Here is a 25,412-nt window from a genome sequence, read left to right on the forward strand (position 1 = left end):
AGGATTCAGATATTTTAATTAATTTGCTAAAAACTTCAGTGTAGAAGGCTCTTGGTAATCTTCTAGTGCAATTGATACCATAGCAATTCCTATGTTTATGAACACTTTAAAAAATAGTATGTGCAGCCCCTCTGATAACCCAGGTGGCAAAACAAGTCCCACTCACTTATGCCATGCAGATACTGACTGAAGCACCCAGGCTTGTTAACTTGGCTACTAGTTTTTTTAAAAAAAACAACACCTGAGAACTCATAAATTCTGGCATTAGTTATTACTCTGTTGCTATAACATTTGGCTGTCTTACAATCTTTCCATTTATTCATGGTTATTTACCCACGAGATTTGTAAATGAGATGACACTCCCAGTGGTAGAAGAAAGTCCCCGGTGAAAGGTCCATTGCACAGGATGTTCCACAAGCACCAGACTGATGAGGCTTCATCTCCTGTGAAGTGTCATCTCATGCTTCACTGTCTTTGGTGTTTTCATTCTGAGACCAAAATAAAATTTCTGCCATGGTCAGACATTTATTACGCCCTTTATGTGTGCATTTTCATGTCCGTATTAAGATTGGATCTTAAATGGCAGCATTTACCATTTTAAAAAGTGCAAAAAGGGTCTTGTTCACCCCGTGACCCCTTATTTTCATTACATTTGTTGAAATTGAACTACCTTTTAAGCCTGTATCTCTATTCAAGATTATTGGAGTTGGCCAGCCTGCTTCCAGTGGCAGGAAAGGATTTTTCTTTTTCAGGTGGAACAAGAGCAAATGCCCACCAAGAATGCCAGCTACTTGATTTACACCACAGTTGAAATCAGCCCATGACCCTCTGCCCTGTAGGAGTTTTGTTCCAGCCTTTGCTTTAATGAATGTAGCCCCACAGGGCAGTAACCTGGAGAAATATCTTGCTGCTGCGCCGCCACGCAAACTGCGCTGCCTCACAATCTCTTCTCTTACTATAATCGCCAGCAACCTTGGAATGATTCGAATTGTAAATAACTTCTGGGGCTTATCAGAAAAGGAACAGCGTGGAGAATGATAAAATTGTTACTGTAAATAATAGTCTGAGAACTCCAGGTCAGCCTCACCCCCAGTGAGGCAACTATCTACCTTCTCATGAAAAACAACAGCAGCTCCCTTCCCCGACACAAGGATCCATGCTTTGAGAACAGATGGTGCTACTTTTGATGCCAAGCACTCTGCACTTCACTGTTTATTAAACTGGCCAGAGAAGACTGAAAGATCAGCTCTCAAACAACACACGCGAGCCGTGATTTCTGCACGGTGCACACTGAACCAGTGCACATTGAGGACCTTTTACACTGTAAAGACATACAATAAGCACAGGTGGAAACCAGGCCCTCTGGGACTTTTCCTCCAGATGATTTTTTTAAACTCTGTTTCTATTTTATTCATAGAATTTTTTTTTTCATTTAAATAATTTCTGGAAGATCATGGCAACTGCTTTATAATGCCCCCAGTACAGATGATGTCAGTGTCCAAAGCTGGTGGAGAGGAAACACTATTGCTTTGACTTCACATCTTTCTGGCTCCCCTCTGAATCCCTCCTGTGACTTAGGTCCAGAGTTCTTCATGACTGCTCTACTTCTTCCTAAAACAAGTGCCAGAACTCCCAAGTGCCAGAACTCCTAGTCTTCAACATTAGCACGCCCATAGTTTCCAGCAGAGCAGAAAGCAAACCTCCTAGCTTTCCCTCTGCTCATCTCCTCAGTAGTGACCCAGTGTGCTGAAGTCTGGGACACTCAACAGCTTACAGGTATTTGCTGTTGTAGAGGTAGTACTTGAGACATTCACACAATTGACATTTCTCAGGATTCAGCTTGGTTATTGTATTCATCTTCTCAATTTCAATTGTCTTTACAGCACTGTAGGATACCACAGTTTTATGATCTAAACAACAAATAAAAAAAGAGACACCAAACAGTTAAGTTCTGTGAAGCAGCAGTCTCTGGAAAGAACAATTCCTGTTATTGATTTTGACTATTTGGTATTTTTGCGATTTCAGAGATTGCTCTGAAAAGAAAGTATGACCTTGAAATAGTAGTTTGTAGCACTTCACCACAACCTCAAGTACTTGATAAATGCAGTTATACATAACCTGTAATCATCATCTACAGGGGAATCTACACTGCTCTCAGCAGTGAAAAATCACACACTGCTCTATTAGGAATGCCTGGCAGTGGTAAAGTTCCTGGGAGAGGCTCTGGACTTTCAGCTTGTGCATGCTGACTGCTGAAAGATGAAAGTTTTTTGACAGGGCCTATGCCTTCTGACCACTCCTGCATTCACCACTTTGCCTTCCCTTCTTTTTCCTTTTTTTTAAAATTTAAATTAAAAAAAAAAAAAAAAAAAAAAAACAAAAAAAACAAACCAAAAAAACACCAAAATCTGCCTTGTGATGCATTAAATACCATGTTTGTGTTTTCAGATTGAGGATTGAAAATTGATCTCATTACAAATAGACATACATTGGACAACCTATCTCTTCAAGTAAAGGTTTTCCAAGTGTATGGAGATCAAAGTGGCTATGAAAACATTAAGTTGGGGAAGTTTCTTAGTGGTCAAATGTCACCATGACATTTTTATGAAAATCCTTTTGTCGGGATTTTCTTCTCCTGAGAAGCCGAGAGGGCCTCAGGAACAAATGTAAACAAATTACTATATGCTGTGGTGGAATGCAACAGGTGCTTTCTTGATTGGTTGATGTTGGATGTTTCTACTTAATGACCAATCAAGGAGGCAGCTGGTTGAGACTCTCTAGGAGTCACAAGCCTTTGTTATTCATTCCTTTCTATTCCTGTCTCGCCTTCTGATGCATCTTTCTCTCTGCTCTTGTAGTATAGTCTTAGTGTGGTTTTTTTTAATATAATATATATCTTAATATAATAAACCAGCCTTCTGAAACATGGAGTCAAGATTTCTCAGTCTCTTCCCTCGTCCTGGCTGCCCTGAAGACCACAGTCAAACTTTAAGTGTACAAGCCAGTGGATCCTGCATAATCAAATCAAGTCTCAGAGTTGGTTCCAAAGTCACATCAGTGGGCAAGTTGGAGAAGCTGCAGGATGAGTTTATTGAAACACAGAAGCCTCTGGAAACAGCAAGTAGCAATGAGAGGGAAGGGAGAAGGGAGCCAGCTAAGTCAGCAGGGAAGCAGCAGAAGAACTCTGACCTAAGACTGCTCACTTTGTTCCATGTGGCTGGAAGCCATTCTTATTTCAGGTTCATTATTCTTCACCAGCCTGAGGACTTCAGGAAATCAGCTTTTTTCTTCTTTAGTCAGTTACTGGCTAATGCACAAGCAGAGCTTTGCTTGCTAAAAAAAAAAAAAATATTTATTGGGATTTTGGCATAAGGTTGGGCTTGCATGGGCAATCAAATCTACCGAGCACTACAATCAGCCACTGGCCAGCAGCAATGTGGATATCTGTTGCAAGGGTCCTTGCAGTGCCATCTTCCCCTGGATAAGGACAGACCCCTAAAGCCACAGTTTTGCTCAGTTCTTATAATCCAGCAGGCCAGGGCCCTACATGACCGGCACAACACATGCATAAATCGTTGCTACTCCAACACCTCACATAGAAAACATACCTTAAATATCATAGCTACAGACATAAGATGTTCTACAATGGCCATTTCTGGAGGAATGGTTTCTATTCTCTATTTACAAATGTTTTATCTATGTACAATCCAATCACTTCAGCAAAAGGGACATGTTGGTACACTCCAGCCAGGATGTCAATAAACACATTTAGGCATAGAAATTAATTTTATCAGGGGCAATTTCTAGATCAGTCTACAGTTCCCACTGGGTAGGCTCTGATAACAAACAGTCATCTACTGCATTATGAAGATCCAGTTAATCATTTAGTTTCAGTTTGGTCTCAAGCTTGTTCATTATCTCATCCATGAGGAGACAGCTGGGATATTCCTGAACCCCTCAAGAAATTAATGATTTGGTGTGCACACAGGCACCCTGTTACCAAGCTGCACCACAATTATAACTAAAGAACAAGCTTGCTTTCCCTATTTATAACTCACAAATTAAGTCACACAGTTCTTGTCACACCTAGTTGTCCTGGATGGGAGGGAAAAGATGGGGAATAGTTTTTCTGCTCTTGATGATAAACAATTGTCTGTATTAGAATGTCTCACTTGCAAAGAATTTCATCAGCCAAAGCAGAGGATGACCACTCAGATATTTGCCTGCCTTCCTTCTGGGTAGCTGTGGGGAACTGAACTTTCAGCTGTAAGTTGGAATGTCTGACTTGTGTAGTCAAAAGGGAAGATAGCAGTTCTAGCACACCTGTTATTTCATCTGCTCTGAGAAAAGAAAGAATTGAGAGCATGATCTGGACTTTGATTAGGCTGCTTTAATGAAAATATACTGAATTTTTCAACTCTCAGCTAGGCTGAAAGAAAACTCAAATTCAATCTTCATTCTTCTACTGGAGATATAATTTATTAGTATGAAGTTAGCTTCTTCATATTTGAGAGTTACAATATCCTATAAAGTCTATAACTCTTGATACTCATTTCATAACTAACACATTTCTAAAGTCATACAGAAAATGGTCTGAGGAGATGAGAGAGAGAGGAAAAGGGAGAGCAAGGAAAGGAAGGGAAGCAAAAAGGAACAGAATGTTAAGGGAGGGAAGAGGAATGAGGGATGGAGGGAGAAGAGATGGCAGATGAGAGAAAGGGAGGGGAGAAGGCATTTTCCATATATTGCAATGTAGTATCACTTATAATAGCAAAACTGCCATGCTTGATACTAAATGAGAATCTAAACGGAAGTAACTAAATTGGTATATAAGCCTGATTCAACTACAAACAAATTAAAAAAAAAAACAACACACAAAAAAACCCCACCAAAAAACCCCAACCTGAGCACCTACTGATCCTGGTACTTTCCCTTTTGATGTGCATTTATGTAAAGCAATTATTAAAGGTTTTTATGGGAGTGCATTTACTTCTGTCTCTCCAAATAATGATATTCCCATGGTAATCTTTCTTATCTTCAAAGCTTTTATCCTAGCTTTACAGGATTTTTACTTGCAACAGCAATGTCGACTGAAAGGTATCAGCAATGATATAATCTGCAGCTCACAGAATCAGATATCTTGTTTTAATGTTAAAGCAGCTCATGTAAATCACATGTAGCCAAAACCACTCCCTATTCAAAATTGTATGATTGTTTTGTGTCAAAACAACCAAGTTTTAACCATAGGTATTCAGACAGCTGTGTCTTTCTACATGTATGTAAATGTTCATTAGAAGATTAGAATGTCCAACACCTTCCCTGGAAGATTAGTAAGATTTTACTCTGGGGTTAGCTAATAAAAATAAATTGTTGAAAGAAAAAAAAAAAGGCAAGAATAATTGATAATTGTCACAGGAATTGATTGGATAAAATATTCCTGATACAGTTCTTGGGGAATAATTCCATTCCTTCCTTCTGCAGCAATCACCTCCAGAATAGTGCATTAGTCTGTGTGTACAATGTTATGTGCTATTTCACAGAGCCTGACATCAGCATCTTGTTTCTAATTTCCAGCACCATATGATGGGATGCATTCACTTAAAATACAAACCCATTGGAAGTGATTCTTATCTCAACCTCACTATCAACAACATAGTCACAAAATAAGTCATTTGAATTGTCACTATTTTACTTTCTACATGTCTGCAATTGTCCAGCTATAAAGAAGTTATATTCATCACTTATTAAATCACCTCAAATAAATAGATGAAGTTTGCTGGAATTAACAAATATGATATCAGGAAAACACAGATGAATTCAATGTGTATCTGAAAATATGCTTTTATTATTTTAGTGTTTGTATTGTATGAACAAAAGTGTTTTCTTATATGTTTTATATTCAAAATTGCTGTAAGTCAAGGTGATCAGAGTTCTAGCTGGCTAGCTAGTTGTTTTAACTAAAATTCTTTCACTAAGCTTTTGGTTTCTGCTTTTCTGTCCTCATTACAATAAAGATCTTCAGATTTGAAGTAATAAAATGCCGTGCATTCCCATGGATAAAACCAGAGTTTAAAAAAAGCTCAGAAAAGATTTTGCACAGTTCACATGTCAGAAAAACTTGTACAGGCTCATATTGCAGCAGAATACAAAGGACAGAAATTCCTAGCAGTCTGTACATATGCATTCACCAAAGTTGTCTGTAATTTTCAAGTGATACTGGCACAATGTTGCACAGAAGAAAGCACGAGCAGTTTACAAAAATCTCCTTTACTAAGAGTCTGAGAAGACAAAAGCAAGCAAAGACAATCAGAAGCCTGGATGCAGATTCCAAAGCTATTTCAGTCATGGGAATGCAAACATGGGTCAGTCGTGTTTTTCAGTAAGATGTAATGAAGTGACTCAGAGACCAGCATGGTATTACAATGGCATAGATACTGAAAATGTGAGAATTATACAGATATTACGAGGTGAAAGAGAAATCTCAAGTTACATCATTATTTGCATAAATAAATGTGATTATGTACACCATGTTCAGACTCCCTCCCCCTGACTTCTAGTACAGAAATACGTAAAGAGAAGATTTTCTTATACTCTTATACTTTTTCTTATATTGGGCCTCTTTGTCCTCCCTTTAATCCTGTTTCCCACAGAAAGGTGATAAAGGAGGTTCCATCAAGAAAATCCAGTCACACTGAATGGTGAATGTAAGTAACTTTTGTTTAGCAGATAATTTACCTGAGAGGTTACCTTTCTTTAGATACCAATTCTGCAACGAATATCATTCAAATGATAATCAGAAAGGGTGGAGAGCACTGGCTTTTCTATGACTATAAAAAGCTATAGGACTGCTTCAAAAACATGGTCTGTTATGGGGCTCACATCCTAGATTTTGATGTTTTGATTTGCTACCAAATTTATGTCTCCTAGGAGAATTTCAAAGGATGTCTCATGCTTCCATGATGCAGGAAATATTGCCAATATTACAATAGAATGTTTTTATATAGAGTGCTTGAGTGGGCACTTACATTTTCTACACTTATTCTGAAGTCCTGGACATGCCTGTGGTATAACTGATAGTGATGGCAGTGTAAATTACAGTCTGGATAGAATTTAATATATCCAAGGTAGAGATCATGTTTAGTACTGATGTGGATGCAGAGTTATATCAATATGTTTTCAGAGGTCTGATAAATATCAAGAGTAAGTCTAACACTGAAAGTCTAATGGCTGCTTTTTTGCATAAGAATTGCAAAAAAGAAACATAAATTGCATTCTTGAAGTGCACTTCTTTCTCTAATACATATGAGCATTAGGCAGGACTAGGCACTGTATTTCATTTTTCGAACAGGTCATTTTTTAAATTTTGCGACACATTTTTTCATCCTGAGAAACACAAATTAGACTCATCATTTTTACAGAGGTATTCACCATAATATTTACGACTAGAGCACTTACCTATTTTCACTTAGCATCCCTGTGTGGAAGATTGCAGTTCTGTGCCATCATTAGCCTGAACAGTAAGAAACATTTTTAAAAAATGTTTTTATTTAAAGTGAATATCACTTAGACAATAATGAGTTTTACCTGCTATACATGAGAAGTAATGATCCAAATGAAAATAATGAAAATAAGCATCTGGGGTGATGAACATAACATTTTAATGCAACTTGTCAAGATACTGATTTGGCTTGAACTCTGGAGTGACTCCGGCATCTTTTTATATACCACGATTCTCTATAATTTTTATTGGCCTATCTTTTAGGTTTCTGAGTAAGCAGTGACCATAAATAGTAACAGGATAGAATATGTTAGAGCATATTTAAGTAAGAATAAGATGTTCAACCAAGACATCATTCTGAGACAGTATTTAAATAATTCTATCATGGCAACAGGAGATCATCTCTGCTTAACTTGCCATATTTTCCAGACAAGCTTATCCAAAGGACTCAAGCTCGTGGTCATTAATGATCATAAAAGTGCCTAAGGAATTAGTTACACTCACAAATTTCAATATTCTGGTCAAACCATATTTTTGAATATGTTTCCATTAAGTCCTCTCAAATTTTCTATTGGGGTTTTATTTTTACTCCTTTAAAATATCTCAGCCATGGTATCCCTGCCGAACACCCATGCTTTCACTTGGCTGAGTTGATGTCATAAGTTTGAAGTCTTGTGAGCACATGTGAAACATCACCATGTCTGATTGTAGTTTGGTAAGATTTTTAAATTTTGCTTCCTGTTACTGTTTTTGGTATAGTTTTTTTTTTTCTTCAACAGAAAGTATCTGCACTCTATCAAAATATCAAGACATATCACTGGCTGTCTTAATGTTAATCTTATTTGTGGTAAAATGATGAAAATATTCCCTCTGAAAAGTACAGAAGAGATGTTACAACAACCAAAGGAGTCAGTTGATATTGAATCTATTGTTCAATATGGGTAAGAAATTTTCATAATAACCTGACAAGTGTTACATGCTTAGGTTCAGAAGCTACTCAGTGTCATGACTGAAGTCTTAGTGTATGGCACTAAGGTCAGTAAAAAATTACTTTGATTGCATGTCTGTGTGCATAGGTCTCCAAAATGTTAAGCTCTCCCAAACTATATCCTTCAGTGGAACTAACGGCTTTGTCATGTGAATTAAAAATGTAAGGGTATGTTCTGCAAATTACTTATCTTATGGGGTGCCAGAAAACAGAGAAAACACCATCCAGATTTCACATTTGAGATGGATGCCTCTGAAGGGAAAAGTCTTAGAGTGGAAAATAGTTTTGTAGCACTATTTTTTTATAATTAGTCAAGGGTCAATCTCAGAAAAGAGTGCTTTTAGACATGAACTCACATACACGTGTACATTTATGTCCTCATACATGTTGAGAGAAGAGTAACAGCACAAAACCTTTTACCAACATCCAAACGAGCCTCTGTGTCCTTCAGAGCCTGACACCCCTGTACGTGTGTCACATTAAAAGATGCATATACAAGAGCTGCATATGCACAGTTATGATTGTGATTCAAGTCAGACAAAACCTCAGTATGGAAGACTGATGGTATTAGAGTCTCCAAGGTTTCAACAGAGGCTGTTCCTTACTTCTTGTGTATTCCATGAAATTGTTGCTCTCAATAGCTTCCCTGTATGCTGATAGTGTTTATGTTCATATGGGACAGTAAAAATTAAAAAAAAAAAACAAAAACTGACAGGAATATAACAACTTCAGATAAGCAGAAATAAGTAAGGAAATTCAGAATTTCCAAAAAGTAGAGCTACTGTATTTCTTGTGCATGTGAGAAAACAAGAGTCACTTCTGGCAATTAGTGAAGCTGGTACTCCACTACAGAGCTGCTCCAAGATTCAGTACTGGGACACAGATGGCAAGAAATCCTGCACCTTCCCTTCTGCAGCTGTTCTGAGTCTGGGTTGGTTACAGCATGGTGCCAGCAACTGGCATTACAGCACAGCAGGCTATGCACACAGTAGCAGTGACCAGAGAGGGCCGTAGTCAGAAAGAGTGCATCATCTCTTCCCTTTGCCTTGAAAAATATAGCCCATTTTCACTTTCACACACTTCTCAATTTCCTTTTCATGCCTGTGCAGAGGACACTGAGGTTGTCTCCAGTCACATAAAGTTTGTCCAGATGCAAACTTCATACATAAATGACTTGCAAAAATTGTGATGAATCTCAGCCTAATATATTCTTAAGACTTCCCTTTCCCTATTTTACATGTCTATAACACCAATGCCTGCACCTGAGCTAGTTAGTTCTGCTTTTCTAATTGCCCAAACTTAGAAGCAAGCACTTTCAAAGGTATGTTCATCTACTTTAATTTGATTGTCCATTTAGGATGAGATGCAGTGCACCACAAAGATGCCTTTTCCTCTACACTGTCTTTGAAGAAAATCCAGAATGGAAATAATAAACACATTTTTCATCAGATTGATCCCTCTATGTTTTTCAAGTTGAAGAACACCTTGTAAAAGACACTTCCTCTAGCTATCCACAGGTTCATCCTTAGCTTCAGTCTTTATGTATAATCCATGTGACAGTTTAATAACCTTAGCTGAGTTTTTCCTATCCTGCTGTGAAATTTTTATTCTGGAGTGTTATGATGGGAGAAGGGGGACACTCCTTGTGAAATTACTAAACCTTTTAACAAGCTGTCAACTGTTACAACGCTTCCACAAATCCATGTAATATACCTTCAAGGGAGGTTGCCATAACCATCTGAACAGGTAATTAGCCATAAACTGTGGCTGCACCGCCAAGCACCTTTACAGGGTTTCCTAGTGGCAACTGGATGTGCTACAGAGATGCAGTCCAGGGTGGGCAAGAGCAGTTTCCCTAGCTCTGTGCTGTGTTTTTCTCCAGGAAGAAAAATCTGTCTCAGCCATTCAGAGGCTGAAACGGGATCTGTTGTGTTGCTGGGGTTCCATCCATTAATTACCCTGAGGGTTAAGTTTAAGGCCTTTAACTGACTTTGGGAATGGTCTGGAGCCGAAATAAGGAGAGAGGCATGAACTTCTCTTTTGCAAATGTTTGAAGCTAGTCAGCTGAAGGTGCTACACTTTACAACACATGAATTTGTCATCTTCGCCTACACCTGCAAATTCTGTGAATTATAGTTACTCTGCATGGAGGCAAACAATGTAGGAAACATTCTATTTTGTTAACTAGTCCCATGAATTTTTACTCATATAAAACATCAGAAAGTTACACATTTGAACCTACATGGGTACATCAATATCATTAGTTGTCTATACTGAATGAATCTAATTAACTTTCAGCTGAATTTTACATAGAGAGCAACAATGTTCTTTGTGTTAGGAGGAGAGCTGATTTTGAATGTTCACATTCCTGTTTGGAGGGATCTATGGGTAGTCTGGAATCCTAACACAGGGAGTATTTTGTAGAAAATAGGTGGCTGCCTGATTGAGTCAAAAAGTAGCTGCTGCTGCAGTAAATCTCTGCCATAGTTTAGCATAAAGGCATATCTAAAGGGGGAAACAGAGCCTTGCATTTTAGAAGCATATATGAGAAATGAAAGTGTTACAGGTGACAAAAAATGGCTATTTCACCTGGGACGGGATATATATAAAATCAAAACATGCCATGAAATTGGAATCTTTGATGCATTTCAAAATGAGGGGAAACCCAGCAGATTAATGTTGTTTGTACATTTTCAGCAATCCTGCAGTCACCTTGTACTTAACATTAGCCATGAAATCACGGCAGAATCAAAGATAGTAAATATTTATTTAGCCCTAAGGTATTAAGACTAATCCCTTCTGTTTCCCCTCTGTTGTTCTTTCACACAAATGTGAAAAAGTTGGTACATGCAAACTTTAATTCACTAGGGGTAAGCTAAGGGGATATAGAGTTATTTTAATTTAGAGGGGTACTTACATAAGCAGTTACAAAATCATTACAGTGTTGCTGCAATGTAGGAGAAAATGTTTAAATTTTGTTCTGTGGTGGCTCTTAACTGACTGGTGGATCAGAGGTTTTCTGTCCAAAGGCCTGAACCCCATCATTTCATGAGGAGAATTTTATGCTGAGGATTTCTGTACTCCAACCAGGAGCTGACAGATACTTGGTGGGGTTTTACTGGATCAGCTTTACATTAGTTCAGAAAAAAATAAGTGAAAGAACATGGTCCAAATCCTTTTTGTCTTTGCATCACCACAGCTTTTTTAATAGTTAACACTTGTGCACCCTGGAATTGTGCCATGTATCCTAACTCTTTTCTGCCCATTTTATGAGCCCTGCGTGTTCCACTTCCATGCCAATTCTCTAAAGTTGCGGTCTGGTATGCTCCAAACACATCTTCTAGATACTCACTTCTGAGTGCCATGAGCTTTCTGCTTGTGTAGCTATTCCATTCTGCTTCTTCAGCAGATCTCCATGAATTCAGGAAATACAGCAAGCCTACGCCTCCCCTGGTACCTCTTTATGCAGGATAGCCTTAAGACAGTTTTTCAATGAACTCTGTGGGCTCTGGATGAGTTTCTTACCATTGCAGGTTTTTTCTGCAAAGCTGCCTGGTCATACCCTGTACATCTTTCAAAGGACAGTTTGAATTAAGCCTGGCCTATTTGCAATCCTGACCTCATTCCTTGCTCTAACATACTTCAGCTCTGAGGACCTAGTTTTGCTGGTCATGCATTCACACATGGTCTAGATACCTTTAGGCCATCGTGCCACCTGTGAGCATTGAAAAACAAATTAATTGCATTGTCAAACACTTATGAGGTAGTTTTTTTCTTGCAAAATGAAATTGGGTCTAAACTGACAGCCATACACTGGGTTATTGATGCCTACAATTATTACTAATACAGCAGAGCAAATTATTATTCTATTTAGTTCAATAATTGCAATAAAATATAGAAAAATCTTCTACATTGAATTAGAAATGGACTTATTCTGTGTATTTTTCATTGTAATCCTGCATTTTGTTCCCAGATTATGTGCCTCTAATTATTTTGTCTTTAAAAAATATAGACCACTTGCCAATAAAAAAATGTTGTTTGAAAGAAGAAACCCAAAATGATTCATTAAAATATGTCAAAATAAGCAGTCGGTGATTTTAAAATTAAACATTTCAGATCTTTTTACACTGCTTCCATATTTTTTCAGCTGTAATTATTTGCCAAATTACATTCATTGACATGAACAATTTTGGTCACTTTAAAACTGTACTTTCAGTGACTTTCACAGTAATTGAAAAAAAATACCTCTCCCTGCTGTTATGACAATAAAGGATATAAAAATATTCTCTGCAAAATGGAGCAGGAGCTATAGACAAAGTCATAATAGCTGAATAAGAAACAATATTTCTGTTTCATGAATGTAATTTAGCAGACATTTTCCAACCTGTCTGCATTTAACAGTTGTGAGTGGTCTACAGCTATATCTAAAAGCTTTCCACCACCTCATGTAAAACATTTTTTCATCTCCCAGGCTGAGGTTCCTCTCTTGCCTGAGTTAGAGTCTGCATTTGAGTCTCAAATACATATCCCTGCATCAGTAATTTAGTGACTTCTTTCTTTATCAGGGCCCACACTGCCTTCTCTGTCTACTGAATATGTTTCATATAATAAACATTATTTGGTAAATAGGGGTTACATATTTCAGATAACTTTTAGTCTTGGAGATTCTCACTCTCACCAGAAATTCCAGCTTTTTTGAAAATGGTGTAAACTCCCTTGTGAGAAAATCTGATTTGAATTCACCTACATTTTCTGATTATAACAGGAGATTTTGGTGTAATTTCCCAACTCACTGTAATCAAGTCAGATCAGTGTTTCTGTACTGCTAAGATTAACACATAGGCTGAATTCTACATGTGCCAGAGACACTGTTTTGGTCATACCAGACATAAAATAAATCATATGCATAAGTATTTGCAGACTCAGGTTACTTGTAAGAAAAGCTGCATCTAACACACCTATTTATATAAATACATTCATACACAGGTAGAAAGATGAGAGATAGAGAAGATACGAGAATGATGCTTGGTTGCCACTAGACTTGTATTTTGTGTAGAACACAAGAATTGTTCCTCTGGTAGCTTATAACTAGAAAACCATAAATTACTCTCTGTCTTCTACCTCTGAGACCTTAAATTTTAAAAGATGTACTTATGTATTACTGGTCAGGGACATATAAATATTTAATGGCATAGAGCTCTGCTCATAATACACCAAAATTAAGGACTATAGCACTTTTCCTTCTGGAAAGGAGTTGTGCAGTACATAATTTATCCTATTCTCCACACATACAATGGAGGGTACAATGTCTTCTGCTTATTGACTGAACAGAGCACCAAAATCACCTTTTTGGCGAGAGTTCTAACACCCCAGTTCTCATGCAGGGCTCACATCCTTACAAATGAAGTTATTTATTAGTGCCTCACTTGAGTTATTTTCTTCCCTCATGGGTTCCTTATGGGTACAAGTTACTCCTGTGGACATTCTGATTAGACACAGGATGAAATTTTTTCAGAAAGAGAATAATCTGCCACTGGAATCCTGCCAGTGACTCCCCAATACTGGACACCTTTAAGATTCAGCTGGGCCATCTTTTCCACACCATGCTTTTGCCAGAAAAGATTGAACCATATGATCCTTGATGTCCATTCCAAGCCAGAGTTCTATGATTCTATGAATGTCATTTCTGAGATTATTAATAAGAATATTATCAATCAAGTCAGTCTGACTTTGGAGAAGCTTTTTTTATTAATTTGCCTTTCTGAGAACTTACGACCTTGATGGAGGTACCTGATGGAAAATGGAAGTGATACAACCAACAAACAACACAGCTAAAAATGGCTGTCAGGGTTTAGAATTAGTCTTTTAATCAGTCCTTAGATCAGCCAGCCAAGAATCCTTGGAAATTTGATAACAATTGGCTATACATCTTGTGCTATCAAAATGTGAAACATTTCTGTCCTGGGGAAAATGTCCTTGGTTTCTCATTGAATTGAATTGTCTACATGGTTTTGGGGGCTGTTGGCATTTACGCCTGAACACCGCCTCTCTCCAACAAGATCTGTTAGAATCTGTTACTGATATAACCACAAGTATTTATGCAGTTTATTTAAACCCCATGCTAAAAAAGGCATTGCACCATTATACAACTCATGACAAACCATTAATTCCTGATATGTTTAAAAGAGTCAGATTTGGGGTACCAGGGATTCAGGATGACCAGGACTATCTGCTACTACTCTGTATTTCCCATTTTACTTACTGTGAGTTTCATTTAATTGATTGCCAGCAGAGAAGAACATAACTGATTAAGAATAAAGAATCTCTAGAAATAACATAAAATAATATTTGCAGTTTGAAATGAGTAAGTAAAATATCCAGCCCACTCCAGGCAGTAGTCTATAGTGGAACGTTATCTTCTCTGGAAATGCAGTTCATGAACTGGATGCTGCCCTTCCTGAACCACATGAAATCATTTAGACAACAGAACTGCAAATAGTAACAAGTTTTTTGTTATCATATTATCATAAACAGGTAATAAATAAAGAAACTATGAGAAAAAAACTCCATGAAGTTCCATGCCCCGCAAAGCCATGAGGTAATGGCTTTTCTCAGATTTGTCATTCTAGGTGTCTCGGCCCATGGCAGGGGGATTGGAACTAGATGATCTGTAAGATTTTTTACAACCCGAACCTTTCTATGATTCTATGAGTCCATGATTCTGTGATTCCATGATTCAGTGATAAGAGGGCTAACAGCTCCCATTGCCACAAAAGTGAATATGGCCACCATCATGGTGTTTCACAATCGAGTAACTTCAGGAGAAAAATCTGAAGAACAGGATTTGTCAGGTTGGCATGGTTTTTCATGCTCATCAAACTGTTTAGAAAGCTTAGCTGAATTAAAAAGTGAAACAGCATAGCAGCTGGTGCAAAAAGATCAGTAAACATTTGATAAACTATGTACATGAGAGAAAGCATTGCTCTGGCTGAGAGAGGAAGAATTGCAACAAAGACCCCAATTTATTTTTGCCATTCTGCCCTTTATACCTAGGATTACAGCAGAAAACAAAGAAATAATGGCGTTGTTCCTTTCAAGTGCAAAGCGTGACTGACTGCATTTCATTCTGCTCCGTCTCTTCTGCACACTAAAGCCCAAGAGTGACTACTATGTATTCACACCAAAATATAGATACATAAATAAATCACTAAATAAAACTGATCAGCTGCTGCAGGACAGATGTTAACTTGTGGTACAGAAGTGAAATTGATATTAAAACATTTGCAAACAACCCTATGACTGGCAAGCATCAAAAACAAAGAGATTCATATTTAATGTTGGTACTTTTCTCTAATTCAGATGTATTTTAAAAAGAGATACCATATGCTCAGGGGTAGGAACAGGGTGGATATACCAAAGTGACATTATATAGAAACTATAATAAAATCACTGTTGAAGAATTATTCCCATATGACACACTGTTGAATGTGCTTGGATGTAAAGGAACTGACAAAACATAAATAATTAAATATATAATTAGACCTTAAAACTTGCTTTTGAAGGATAGTATTAAGGATGCAACTAATTTTATGAGGCATTAGCAGGTGTGAGTTTGTGGGCAGGAGAAATATGTTTTACAGCCTGTGTTTCTCAAGGTATTTACATCTACATTTCACTTAGAGTGAGTTTTCTTTTAAGTGGGTTACTCTCATTCCTAAAGTCACACAAGAGGGTGTTCTACTAGTCAAGCCTCTATTCCTCTTGGATCGTGTCTGATAAAGGATGACTTTAGAAGAATGTCAGGTTTTTCAGCTACTGTACACCTCATGTAACATATTCTTTAAACTGATATATTTCATGTAAGTTGAAAAGAGGACTTCTGTATTTCTGTTAGAGGATAGGCTGATTTGGATTACTTGATCCTTTCTGAGTGGATTGCTATAAATTAAGGGACAAAAACCTCAAGCCTCATGAACACTTAAATAAGGTGTAGGTGTACCCTCCACCCCCACCAGTTAAATATTACAAATCGAAACCTCATTTTTGCAGAATCTGAAAACATTTGTGAATTTGGGACAGCTTCCAGAAACTTGCAGAATGTGTCATTCTGGAGGACTGCAACAAGGAAACAGTAAATATTTCTGAAATGAAACACTGATACTTCACATTTAAATTATACTTTTGTTTAAAAACTGACCTAATTTGAAGGGGTCAGAAATGTGTATAAAAGCCAAAAAATTGAGCAATTTTTTTTTCTTTAAGGCACAACTGAAATTACATTTTTCCCTGGATGACCATATAAAAAAATCCGCTATTATGTGCTCTTAATCTACTCAGATTTTGAGCTTGTTACATAACAATTTTGATCAGGAGGTGATTTCTTCATAAAATAGTTACACAATTGCAATTTAGGTGTAGTTATTATTAATAAAGGAACTTTTTTTTCCCTTGCAGGTACAAGGCCTTTTGCTTCCCCATAAATGCAGCTTTCTCTTGGATATGGGGATAATTAAAGGGGTGCAAGATATTTACATAGATGAAGACTCCAGCCTCCGCAATGCCTTTGTGCATACCAGTGTTGCTTCTCTTGGTGTGAAGACACACCTTGGGATAGATATCAGGTTACAACAGAGTTTTTGAGGCTTTTGGTCTGCCTGTAACAGTGTCTATTTAAAAAGACATGTAGAAATGAAGCACTCTTTGTCCACAGACACTTGTTTTTAAAGTTTCATAAGGTTTCTTCAGGTTTTTGGGTTTTTTTCTGAAAGGATCAAAAAACTGTGTCGGTGCATTCTGGGCTACCCTTTTCAGGCTGAAAGTAGAAGGGGTACTTCAGAATTCAATTAGATATGTAAAAGCACAAAAGTAAAGTGTAAAAGCTGTCTAAAATTAATATGTGCTCCTCTTTGCCACTCAAAGTTTTAAAATACTTGATGTGTGAGATAAAATGTGCTCAAAAATCATTCAGAGACTGAAACCTTCACTTAGTTTCAGGCCAACATCAATTTTTGTAGACACTCAAAAAAAGGCAGAACAGAAAATGCAATGTACACAGGCTTCATACAGTAGAAACCTACAGGTATAACAATGTGATCTTTTATTACTGAACCATACTATGTTTCAATCTTATGCTGGTTTTTGAATTCACAGAAGTTAAGATGGTTCCAAGAATCAAGCATGGATGTAAGCAGCAGGAATACAAAATGTTACTGCAGTTATCTTGTGACTTTACCTTGATGCATCTTTCATACACTACATCTCTAAGCTGTATCCCTAAGGCACAGGCAGGCATAACCTTTGGGTTCATGCACTTCACTCACCATACAGTGGAAAACCTGCTGCATTTAACTATCAATCCACAGAGGAAAAGAGGAAAAGATGAGGGAAAAGAAAAGAACCCTAAGTTTACACCATTTTTAGTACTTAAATCCTTGCCAAGATGTGCTCATTTCTAGGGGTAAGAATAAGCATTCCCAAGGAAAATGAAAAGACTAAAGGAAGAGCAGTTGAGAAGATGAGGAGAGTAAGTCTAAAAAGAAAAAAAGAGCAAGCTCCTCCAGGGAATTCTAAACCTGCTTCTACTCCCATAATTAAGTGAAGCTAGTGTAACAGTGCAGCTACTAAAAATGAATAAATGTTCACATTAAAATGAATGTTAAAACTCTCTTTTCCTTTTCATTGAATCAGGAACCAACCTCCTGCTGGGGCAGAGATCATGTCAGTGAATTGGCATAATATAATATCACTGCAAAATGTAGGTATGCACTACAAAATTGTGACCTAATTGAGATCTATATCTCTTTTTGGAAGTCATCTTTCTTCTTTTTGGCACTGTAGAAAAGAAGACTGATTTTGGTTCTCTCTAGTTGTGAGAGAAACCTCTGTGAAGATACCAATAATCCTACAGAGCTGGACGAGGACCATCTTTGACAATCATCCCTCCTCCACCACTATACTACAGGGTCTGGATGAATCAGAAGGTCAGGGTCTCTCCCTGGTGCAAGGAAGTCAGCCAGACTGAGGAAGTGTGCCTGGAGGCGTGTTTGGCCACTGGAAAGACCAGTGCCAAAGGCAGGGAACTGCCCTATAGGGATGTCCAAATGGGCACCAAGCAGATTGGCAACACCCTCAGCTTCTGGCTAAGAGTTTTAGCCAGGGAGCAGCTGCAGGGTGAGTGACATCACTTAGCTTTCTCCCTCTGCTACACCAGCTACTGACCAGGGCATGGTCCTTTGGGTTTCTTTCCCTCTTTCTACCTTCTAACCACACACCTGCTTTAAACTGTCATGGCACTGTAACAAGCCCTCACTCACTTGTTCTCTTTTTCCTCTCTTCTCCACCCATTCCCTTCACTTTTCTCCTTCTTGCCTTCCTGTGCTCTTTCTACTCATCTTAGGTAGATAATGCTTGTGCCTAGAAAGGTTGTAGTTTTAGAAAAAAGTATGCAAATTGTGCATCTGTCCAAACAGACATGTATGCATCAAACAAGTTTTGTATTCATTAGTATAAAATATCACACTTCAATAAAAATGCAAATAAATAAAGAAGAAGAAAGAAAGGCAAGAAAACAAGTATGCAGAAGGAGAGCAAGAGACTACAGTAAAGGGAAGCAGAACAGAAAGAAAATAGGGAAGCATTGCTTTGCAAATATGCTTCTGAGAGGAACCCTGAAGTTTTCTGTTCTTTTTGTCAATGAGGTAAGTGGAGTCAGATGTAACTGGAAAGTCTACCATTTCCTCACCTATAATTTTTTGTCTACCAGAAATGTACGAGGAATTTACTTAGCTGGCTGTGTTTTAAATCTCTTGGCTGAGACAACATGAATCACAGTTGCACTGCAGATTGGATGATACATACTCCTGATCACGGGTGTGAAACACAATGCTGGAGAGTGATTATTGTCAGTAACTGCATTACTCTTTTGTGATAAAAAGCCTGAGGTCTGGAACTTTTCTGAGACACATTGAGAGTTTGACCACTGTATCCAAGAGAACCAATTTTCTAGTTATACTTGGCAATGCAGAAGGAGTCAGACACTCATATTTATCCTTAAAGGGATATTCCTTGATTAAAACAAGATTTAAGTATGTCATCTTTAATAGGATTGACAAATAGATTTTAAAAATATCATATACCATATAACTGTATGTATATTATTCTTGGCTAAGCTTGTTCATGATTTAAATCAAAATATTATGATAGATATTTTATGAGGTGACAACACAGATTGTTTTTCATTATACTGTATGCAAAGAGTGGGAAACATAAGAATAATCCATCTTTATAATATATTCCTAATATTAACCATTTATGCATAACAGATATGGTTATGCATAAATGGTTATAGTTTGGTTATAGAGCATCTTTCCCCCAAAAATTCCTCAGTGTATCCAACAGTATTAAAAACACACCTCTCCTAGTGGTAAGAGAAACTGTGGGCTGTGGGGTGTTGTCTGAGCCCTTCCCAAATGCATCCATGGATGATCAGAGCAAGGAGTCCACCGCTGAGTCAGGAAATGCATGCACTTAAATATGCAGACCACGTACTTTGGTCTTGCTGGCACTGCTGTCAGTCACGCCTGCTGCACAGCCTACAGAGATGCTTTTCCATTGCTTTCTAGACAAGGAATTAGACAGGCACCTTTCTCCATACAGCACAGAAAACAGCCCCTCAGGCAGCAGTTTTGCTGAGGCACACCCAGAGACAATTACTCTGACTCTGCTGGAGGGACGATGCAGAAGCACAACCACCTGTTAGCAAATCACAGAAACTCCGTGCAATAACAGGCTAAATGCTTCACCCAGCTGGAACCACGGGGAAAAAAAAAAAAAAAAAAAAAAAAAAAAAAAAAAAAAAGGCAGGTTTTGTTTGGGGTTGGTTTGGTGCAGTTTTATTTTAAAGGGTCATAGTGGGTGGTGGTGCACAAGCATCACCAGGGAGGCCCTGTCCCATCCATTGGAATGGAGGCAAGAGTGTTGAGAAAAGCACATAGTTCTGCCAGAAATTTATTTGCCCATTCTCACTGAAGTGAATAGCCCTTCATTCCAGTGGGAATTATGCATATAAGTTAATTTCACACTGCTTCAGAACTTTGTTTTCAAACTACCAAAAGGGTTAAGAACTGAGAAGGAGACACTTGCCAAACTCCCCAGTCTAAACTAGGGGTAAAGGATTTTTTTTTTTTTTTTTTGCTTAGGGGGAAAGGCAGGTGGGTGAACAATAGCCAGAAAGAGAGGGAAATAGGGACTGGAAATAAAATACAATATTTCTACAGCTCAAAGATGCTTTTGAACAGGATTGCTGCCAACTCTGGAGAAGCATCTTTTTATAGAAAAAAAATATGCCAGTAACAATGGATTTACAAGAACTGAGCCAGAGTGTCCTATACACATTTATTCCATATTATGCAAGATTAATTGTTTGGAGCATCATGCCTTCAGGAGTGTTCTAAGCATCCGGGAGCCAAATTTAGACTTGATATCATGAAGTCAAATTTCCTTTTGTACCACAAACTCCCCAGGATGCCTGATTACAACAGTGCTGAATCTGGCACTGTAAGATGTTACCAACAGACTGGGCACAGTTCTGCTTAAATATGACAAATTGCATTTGCTTCCTTAGCCTGCATGAATTGATGTACATAATTTGGTGCTGCTAGACCTTCAAAACATTTTATTTTAAACAGACTTAATGCTTTTTGTTGTTTTGGAATGAGAAGGAATAAAAATACAGCAGATGGCAATTTGAATATACTTGTCACAAACAGGATTTTAAGGCTGCACTCTCAATTACACTATGGCCCCATTGTATTTCCTACCCATCCTAGGAATGCCTTAAACTTGGTGTAAATGTAATTATGAAATGTAATTTGTTTCAACTGATAACTATAAAATGGGATTTTTCTGTATAGGACTCGTCTATACAGGGAAATGGAATAATTACACCCAATTAAAACATCTACCTGGGATGTTACATCAGCAAAGCAATAGCAGTATAAATTATTCTGCTACAATTATGCTCATTAGTTTTCCCAGGTAAAAAGGCTCTTATCATAAATAAAAATGGGTCTCTAATGATTAATTCAGTATAATATTTATCCAGGTTTACTGGCATGGGGGAATACATTGGTTACCATGGAATCAAAAGGCAGAGTCTAACAGCAGAGTAAAGGGCCAGGCATCAAATGTATCAGCAAGGTGAGAAACCATCTTTTAAACAAAAAGGTTTGCCGTATGAACATGTCTGTGAACCTTTGGACAGCATCCTGTGTACCACCCGAGTGACTCCATGTCCCTAATGCAAATTGGAACAAGTACAGTTTTGCACTAGCTGAGGATTAGACAGGCAAAATTACATTGACTTCATAAAACTTTAAGTCCTTTCAGTTATGTTGGTTTTCACAGCAAGATGTTGAGGAATGTCCAACATCCATCATTGCCAGCAATTTGCTTGTAGTAACTCTTCGCCCGAATTCTGTTTTGTTTCACAGCTACAAATTAATGAGGCCAGTTAATTAGCAAGCAGTGTGGCTGAAGAGGGAATGAACATACACCATTGTGAGCATCTGACAAACTTAGCCAAACATATCTTTGAGAGAAACAGCTTTTCCTGTCCACTGCTGAAAGAAATCAGCAAATATTTTGGGGAATATGTGGTACTTATATGAAACCCACTCGCCACAGATGTTTCAGCAGCAAGTATGGTATTTATAGCTATTCCATTTTTTCCTTGAGGTTTTGCAAGGATAGTGCATCTGAAATGAAAAAGAACACCTAGACTGTAAAGAGGCAAGACTCTCAAGCCACTTCTTTTAAGGTTCTGTATTTTGCTGTTGAAAAATCTCATCTGGGGATACATCCATTGACACCATACCCACAGAACTGACGATCAGCGCCGAGATGCAGTAAAGAAACTGCATTACTTAGAAAAGTCACCTTTAGTTTAGTGACGTGGTTACAGACTGCTCTAATTCTCAGACAGCCCTTAGCTGGACTCCTGGGACCTTGGCAGAGGCATGAATTCCCTTTCCACCTCGAGCGACCTCTTTGCCTTAACAATACTCGGAGCATTGGTCTCCGCCCGTCGCTGGGGCACCATCGCTCCCTGCGGGGCAGCTCTGCCCTCGTCGGTTGGCAGCGTTTCCCAGAGTAAAGGTATGTGCTGTGCCATAGCCAAGAATCCCTGCAGGCATTAGCGTGACAGAAACGCTGCCTGCGGGCCCCGGACCCCTGCCGGCCCCTCTGCGCGGGCTGCACAGGGCCATTTTTGGTATTCCTTGGTGAGCTCTGCACAGGGCTCGCTCTGGTCCCAGATGGTTTCAGACCTTCGGATCCTGCCATCCCTGGCGGTCTCGGTACCGCCTCGGAGCCGTGCGCTCCACGCTCCCCGAGTGCCGCCCAGATGCCTGCGGCATCGGAGCCCCTGCCCGGCCCCTCGCTGCCCGGCACACACTGCGCGCTTCGCACGGGGCTCTGCCAAGGGCAGCGTAAGCGACGCGAGGACATCGCCGGGAATTGTTGGCGAAACCAGTGGGCACGGGCTGCACGCCAGCGGCCCCAGCGCAGGGGCCAGCCCACCCCGCCGAGGAGGAACCGGGCCCGTGCGACCGTCCGGGAGCGGCCCTGGCCGGATATCCCGGCTCTCGGGAATGCGGGCGCCCGGCAGAGAGTCCTGCGGCAGGCCCCCCACCGCTCCCCGCCCGGGGTGAGCGCTGCTAGCCGATCCCCAGCCCTCGGGACAGGGGCCGCCCAGGCCACCCCGGCCCGGCGGCGGGGAGCGGCGACAGCAGGAGCCCGAAAGACGGCGCGAGTGCCGAGTCCAGACGGCGGGCGCCCCCGGCCGCGCTCGGGCGGCGGCGGGAGGGGCGGGGCGGAGCGGGATGTACCAAGAGCCCCCGGGAGGAGGACGCCATGACGCCCCCTACCACCAGCCTCCCGCGGCACCCCTGATACCAACGAGAACCCCCCCGGATGCGCCGGCCGCGTCTGCCAGTCCCACAGTGCGGGGCGGGAAAGGCGGGGGCGAAGCGACTCGCCCCGGGGCGGGGGAGAGGTGGGGGGGTCGCGGTAGAGGCGCCTGACACACGCGTCCTGCCTTCCCCTGCTCCCCCCTCCTGCGGCGGGTGGTGCGGCCCGCTCTGAGAGGGCGGGAGCGCCGCGCCCCGCCCCGCTCAGCGACACAGGCTCCGTGTGGGGAGGTGCCGGCGGCGCGGGCAGCGGGAGTGGGTGGCACTAACCGGGCGTCGTAGCGGCGGCGACTGCGAGCCGAGCCCAGAGCATGGCAGGGGCTGGAGCCGCTGCGGAGGCTGCTGCTGGTTTCCCTCCTTCGCCTCCTCCTGTCCGCCGGGAACTTTTCCTAGCGGCTGGTGGCGGTGCCTCCCCCCGGTGGTGGCAGCGGCGGCGGCGGCTGCTGCGTTCGGCGGTGTCTCCCGGGCCGGGGCTGGGGCTCCTGGGGCTGGTTTTCTCTCGTTTCTGCTGCAGTAAGTGGAACTTTTCCCCTTGGCGGACGGGCGAGGGGGCGGGTGGAGGAAGAGGAGGAGAGAAACCCGAGCCCCGTCAGCGCCGGCGGACGCGGCCGAGTTGAGGGAAACTTTGTCTGGCGCCCGGCGGCGGGGGCCGCCGGCCACCTGCGCAGGGGAAACCGGGCAGGACGTAGCTGGGATGGTGGAGGAGGGAGGTATGCGAGTCGGGTCCGAACCGGAGCCCGCACCGCCGAGATTTATGGACTCTTTCCTCCGGGAGCATCCGCTGCGACCGCGGTCGGGAGAGCGGGTGTCCCGGGAGGCCAAGTTTCCCTGGCAGTCGGGCTGGGGTGGCCGCGGCCCGGGTGGGGCAGCTGGGGAAGTCTGTTCTCCTGCTGGGGCTTCCTCCGGCGGACAGCAGGTTATCCCCTGTAATTCCCGTCCTGAGAGGCGGTCTTGCTTGCGGGAATTCACGGGCGCTTCTCCCCTCCCTTCTCCTTTCCCATCCTGTAGGAGGGACAGAAGGGTCTTGGTGTTTTATCTGGGTGCGCCTAGGGGGAGGAGTAGCACGCTCTTTGCCTCCGGCGGCGTGGGCTCGTGTCGTCGTTCCCTCTCATTGAGGGTGAAACCCGTGCTGGTTTCGGTGTTGGGTCGCTCGCCGCTGCTGCTGTGGTGGGATCGTGTGCTTGCTCTACATCACCCGCATCCTGAGCAGCTGCTGCCGGGGGTACTGCGGTGCGGGGCCCCGCCGGGCTTGGCGTGACCGCCCGCAGGAAAATGCCATCACCTACCCCCTCTTCCTGTTCATCTTCCTGTGGGGAACAAACAAGCGACGTAGCAGTTGGAAACTGAGCAGGAATTTATTTCTTTATTTACGTTGTACTGCATGCGGTGCAGTATGCTTAGTGTCATTTTATTTTTACAGCAGTGGAAGATGAGAGGGGATAAAAGTAGACTTGGATAAGAGCAAATCGAAAACCCTCATCCTGCCGTTGTATTCCCAATGCAGTAATGAATAGTTGGCAAGGATATTTTATTATAGGAGACGCTGTGTCCCTTCCCTCTTTAATGAAGGAGGAACAAGTTAGAGGAGGTATTCTCTGGAGGTTTATGTGATAAAAATACCCAGGAACGAGCAAGCCATGCCACCGTAAAACACTTGTGTAGTATTTGAGAAATGCTTTCTCTCAGGGAGGGAGTTGAAGCGCTGTAGTATGGTGCTCGTGCATGTAGTAGTCTCCCCCCTCTGGCAATGATGTAGCTTTCAGAAAAGGTGATTGTTACTAAGTTTGTCAATATTGAGAAGGCATCACGTTTCAAACTTAATGGCTTGAAGACTTAGTTTTCATATGGTTGGCAAACTTTTTGCACTAGCACTTTTCTCCTCTCCCTTTGTTCAGGGTTATTTCTGCTTTTTTTTTGCAATTAAAAAAGTGAAGTTGCAGACTTGACATAACCCTGACAA

At 40.8% G+C, this 25,412-nt stretch overlaps 1 protein-coding gene across 4 annotated transcripts in view; it reads left to right on the plus strand.

The window, feature by feature from the left end:
• Nucleotides 1-23,635: 23,635 nt before the first annotated feature.
• NECTIN3 (nectin cell adhesion molecule 3) overlaps nt 23,636-25,412 on the plus strand; it is a 66,229-nt gene continuing 64,452 nt past the window's right edge. For all 4 annotated transcript variants that reach the window (XM_038126934.1, XM_038126946.1, XM_038126955.1 and 1 more), the window contains exon 1: nt 23,636-23,965. In XM_038126934.1, coding sequence (XP_037982862.1) covers nt 23,764-23,965 — 202 coding nt within the window. In that variant the 5' untranslated portion in view covers nt 23,636-23,763. The remainder of the gene's footprint in view (nt 23,966-25,412) is intronic.

The sequence above is a fragment of the Motacilla alba genome, chromosome 1 (genome assembly GCF_015832195.1).
Source record: "Motacilla alba alba isolate MOTALB_02 chromosome 1, Motacilla_alba_V1.0_pri, whole genome shotgun sequence".
NCBI classification, from domain to species: Eukaryota; Metazoa; Chordata; class Aves; order Passeriformes; family Motacillidae; genus Motacilla; species Motacilla alba.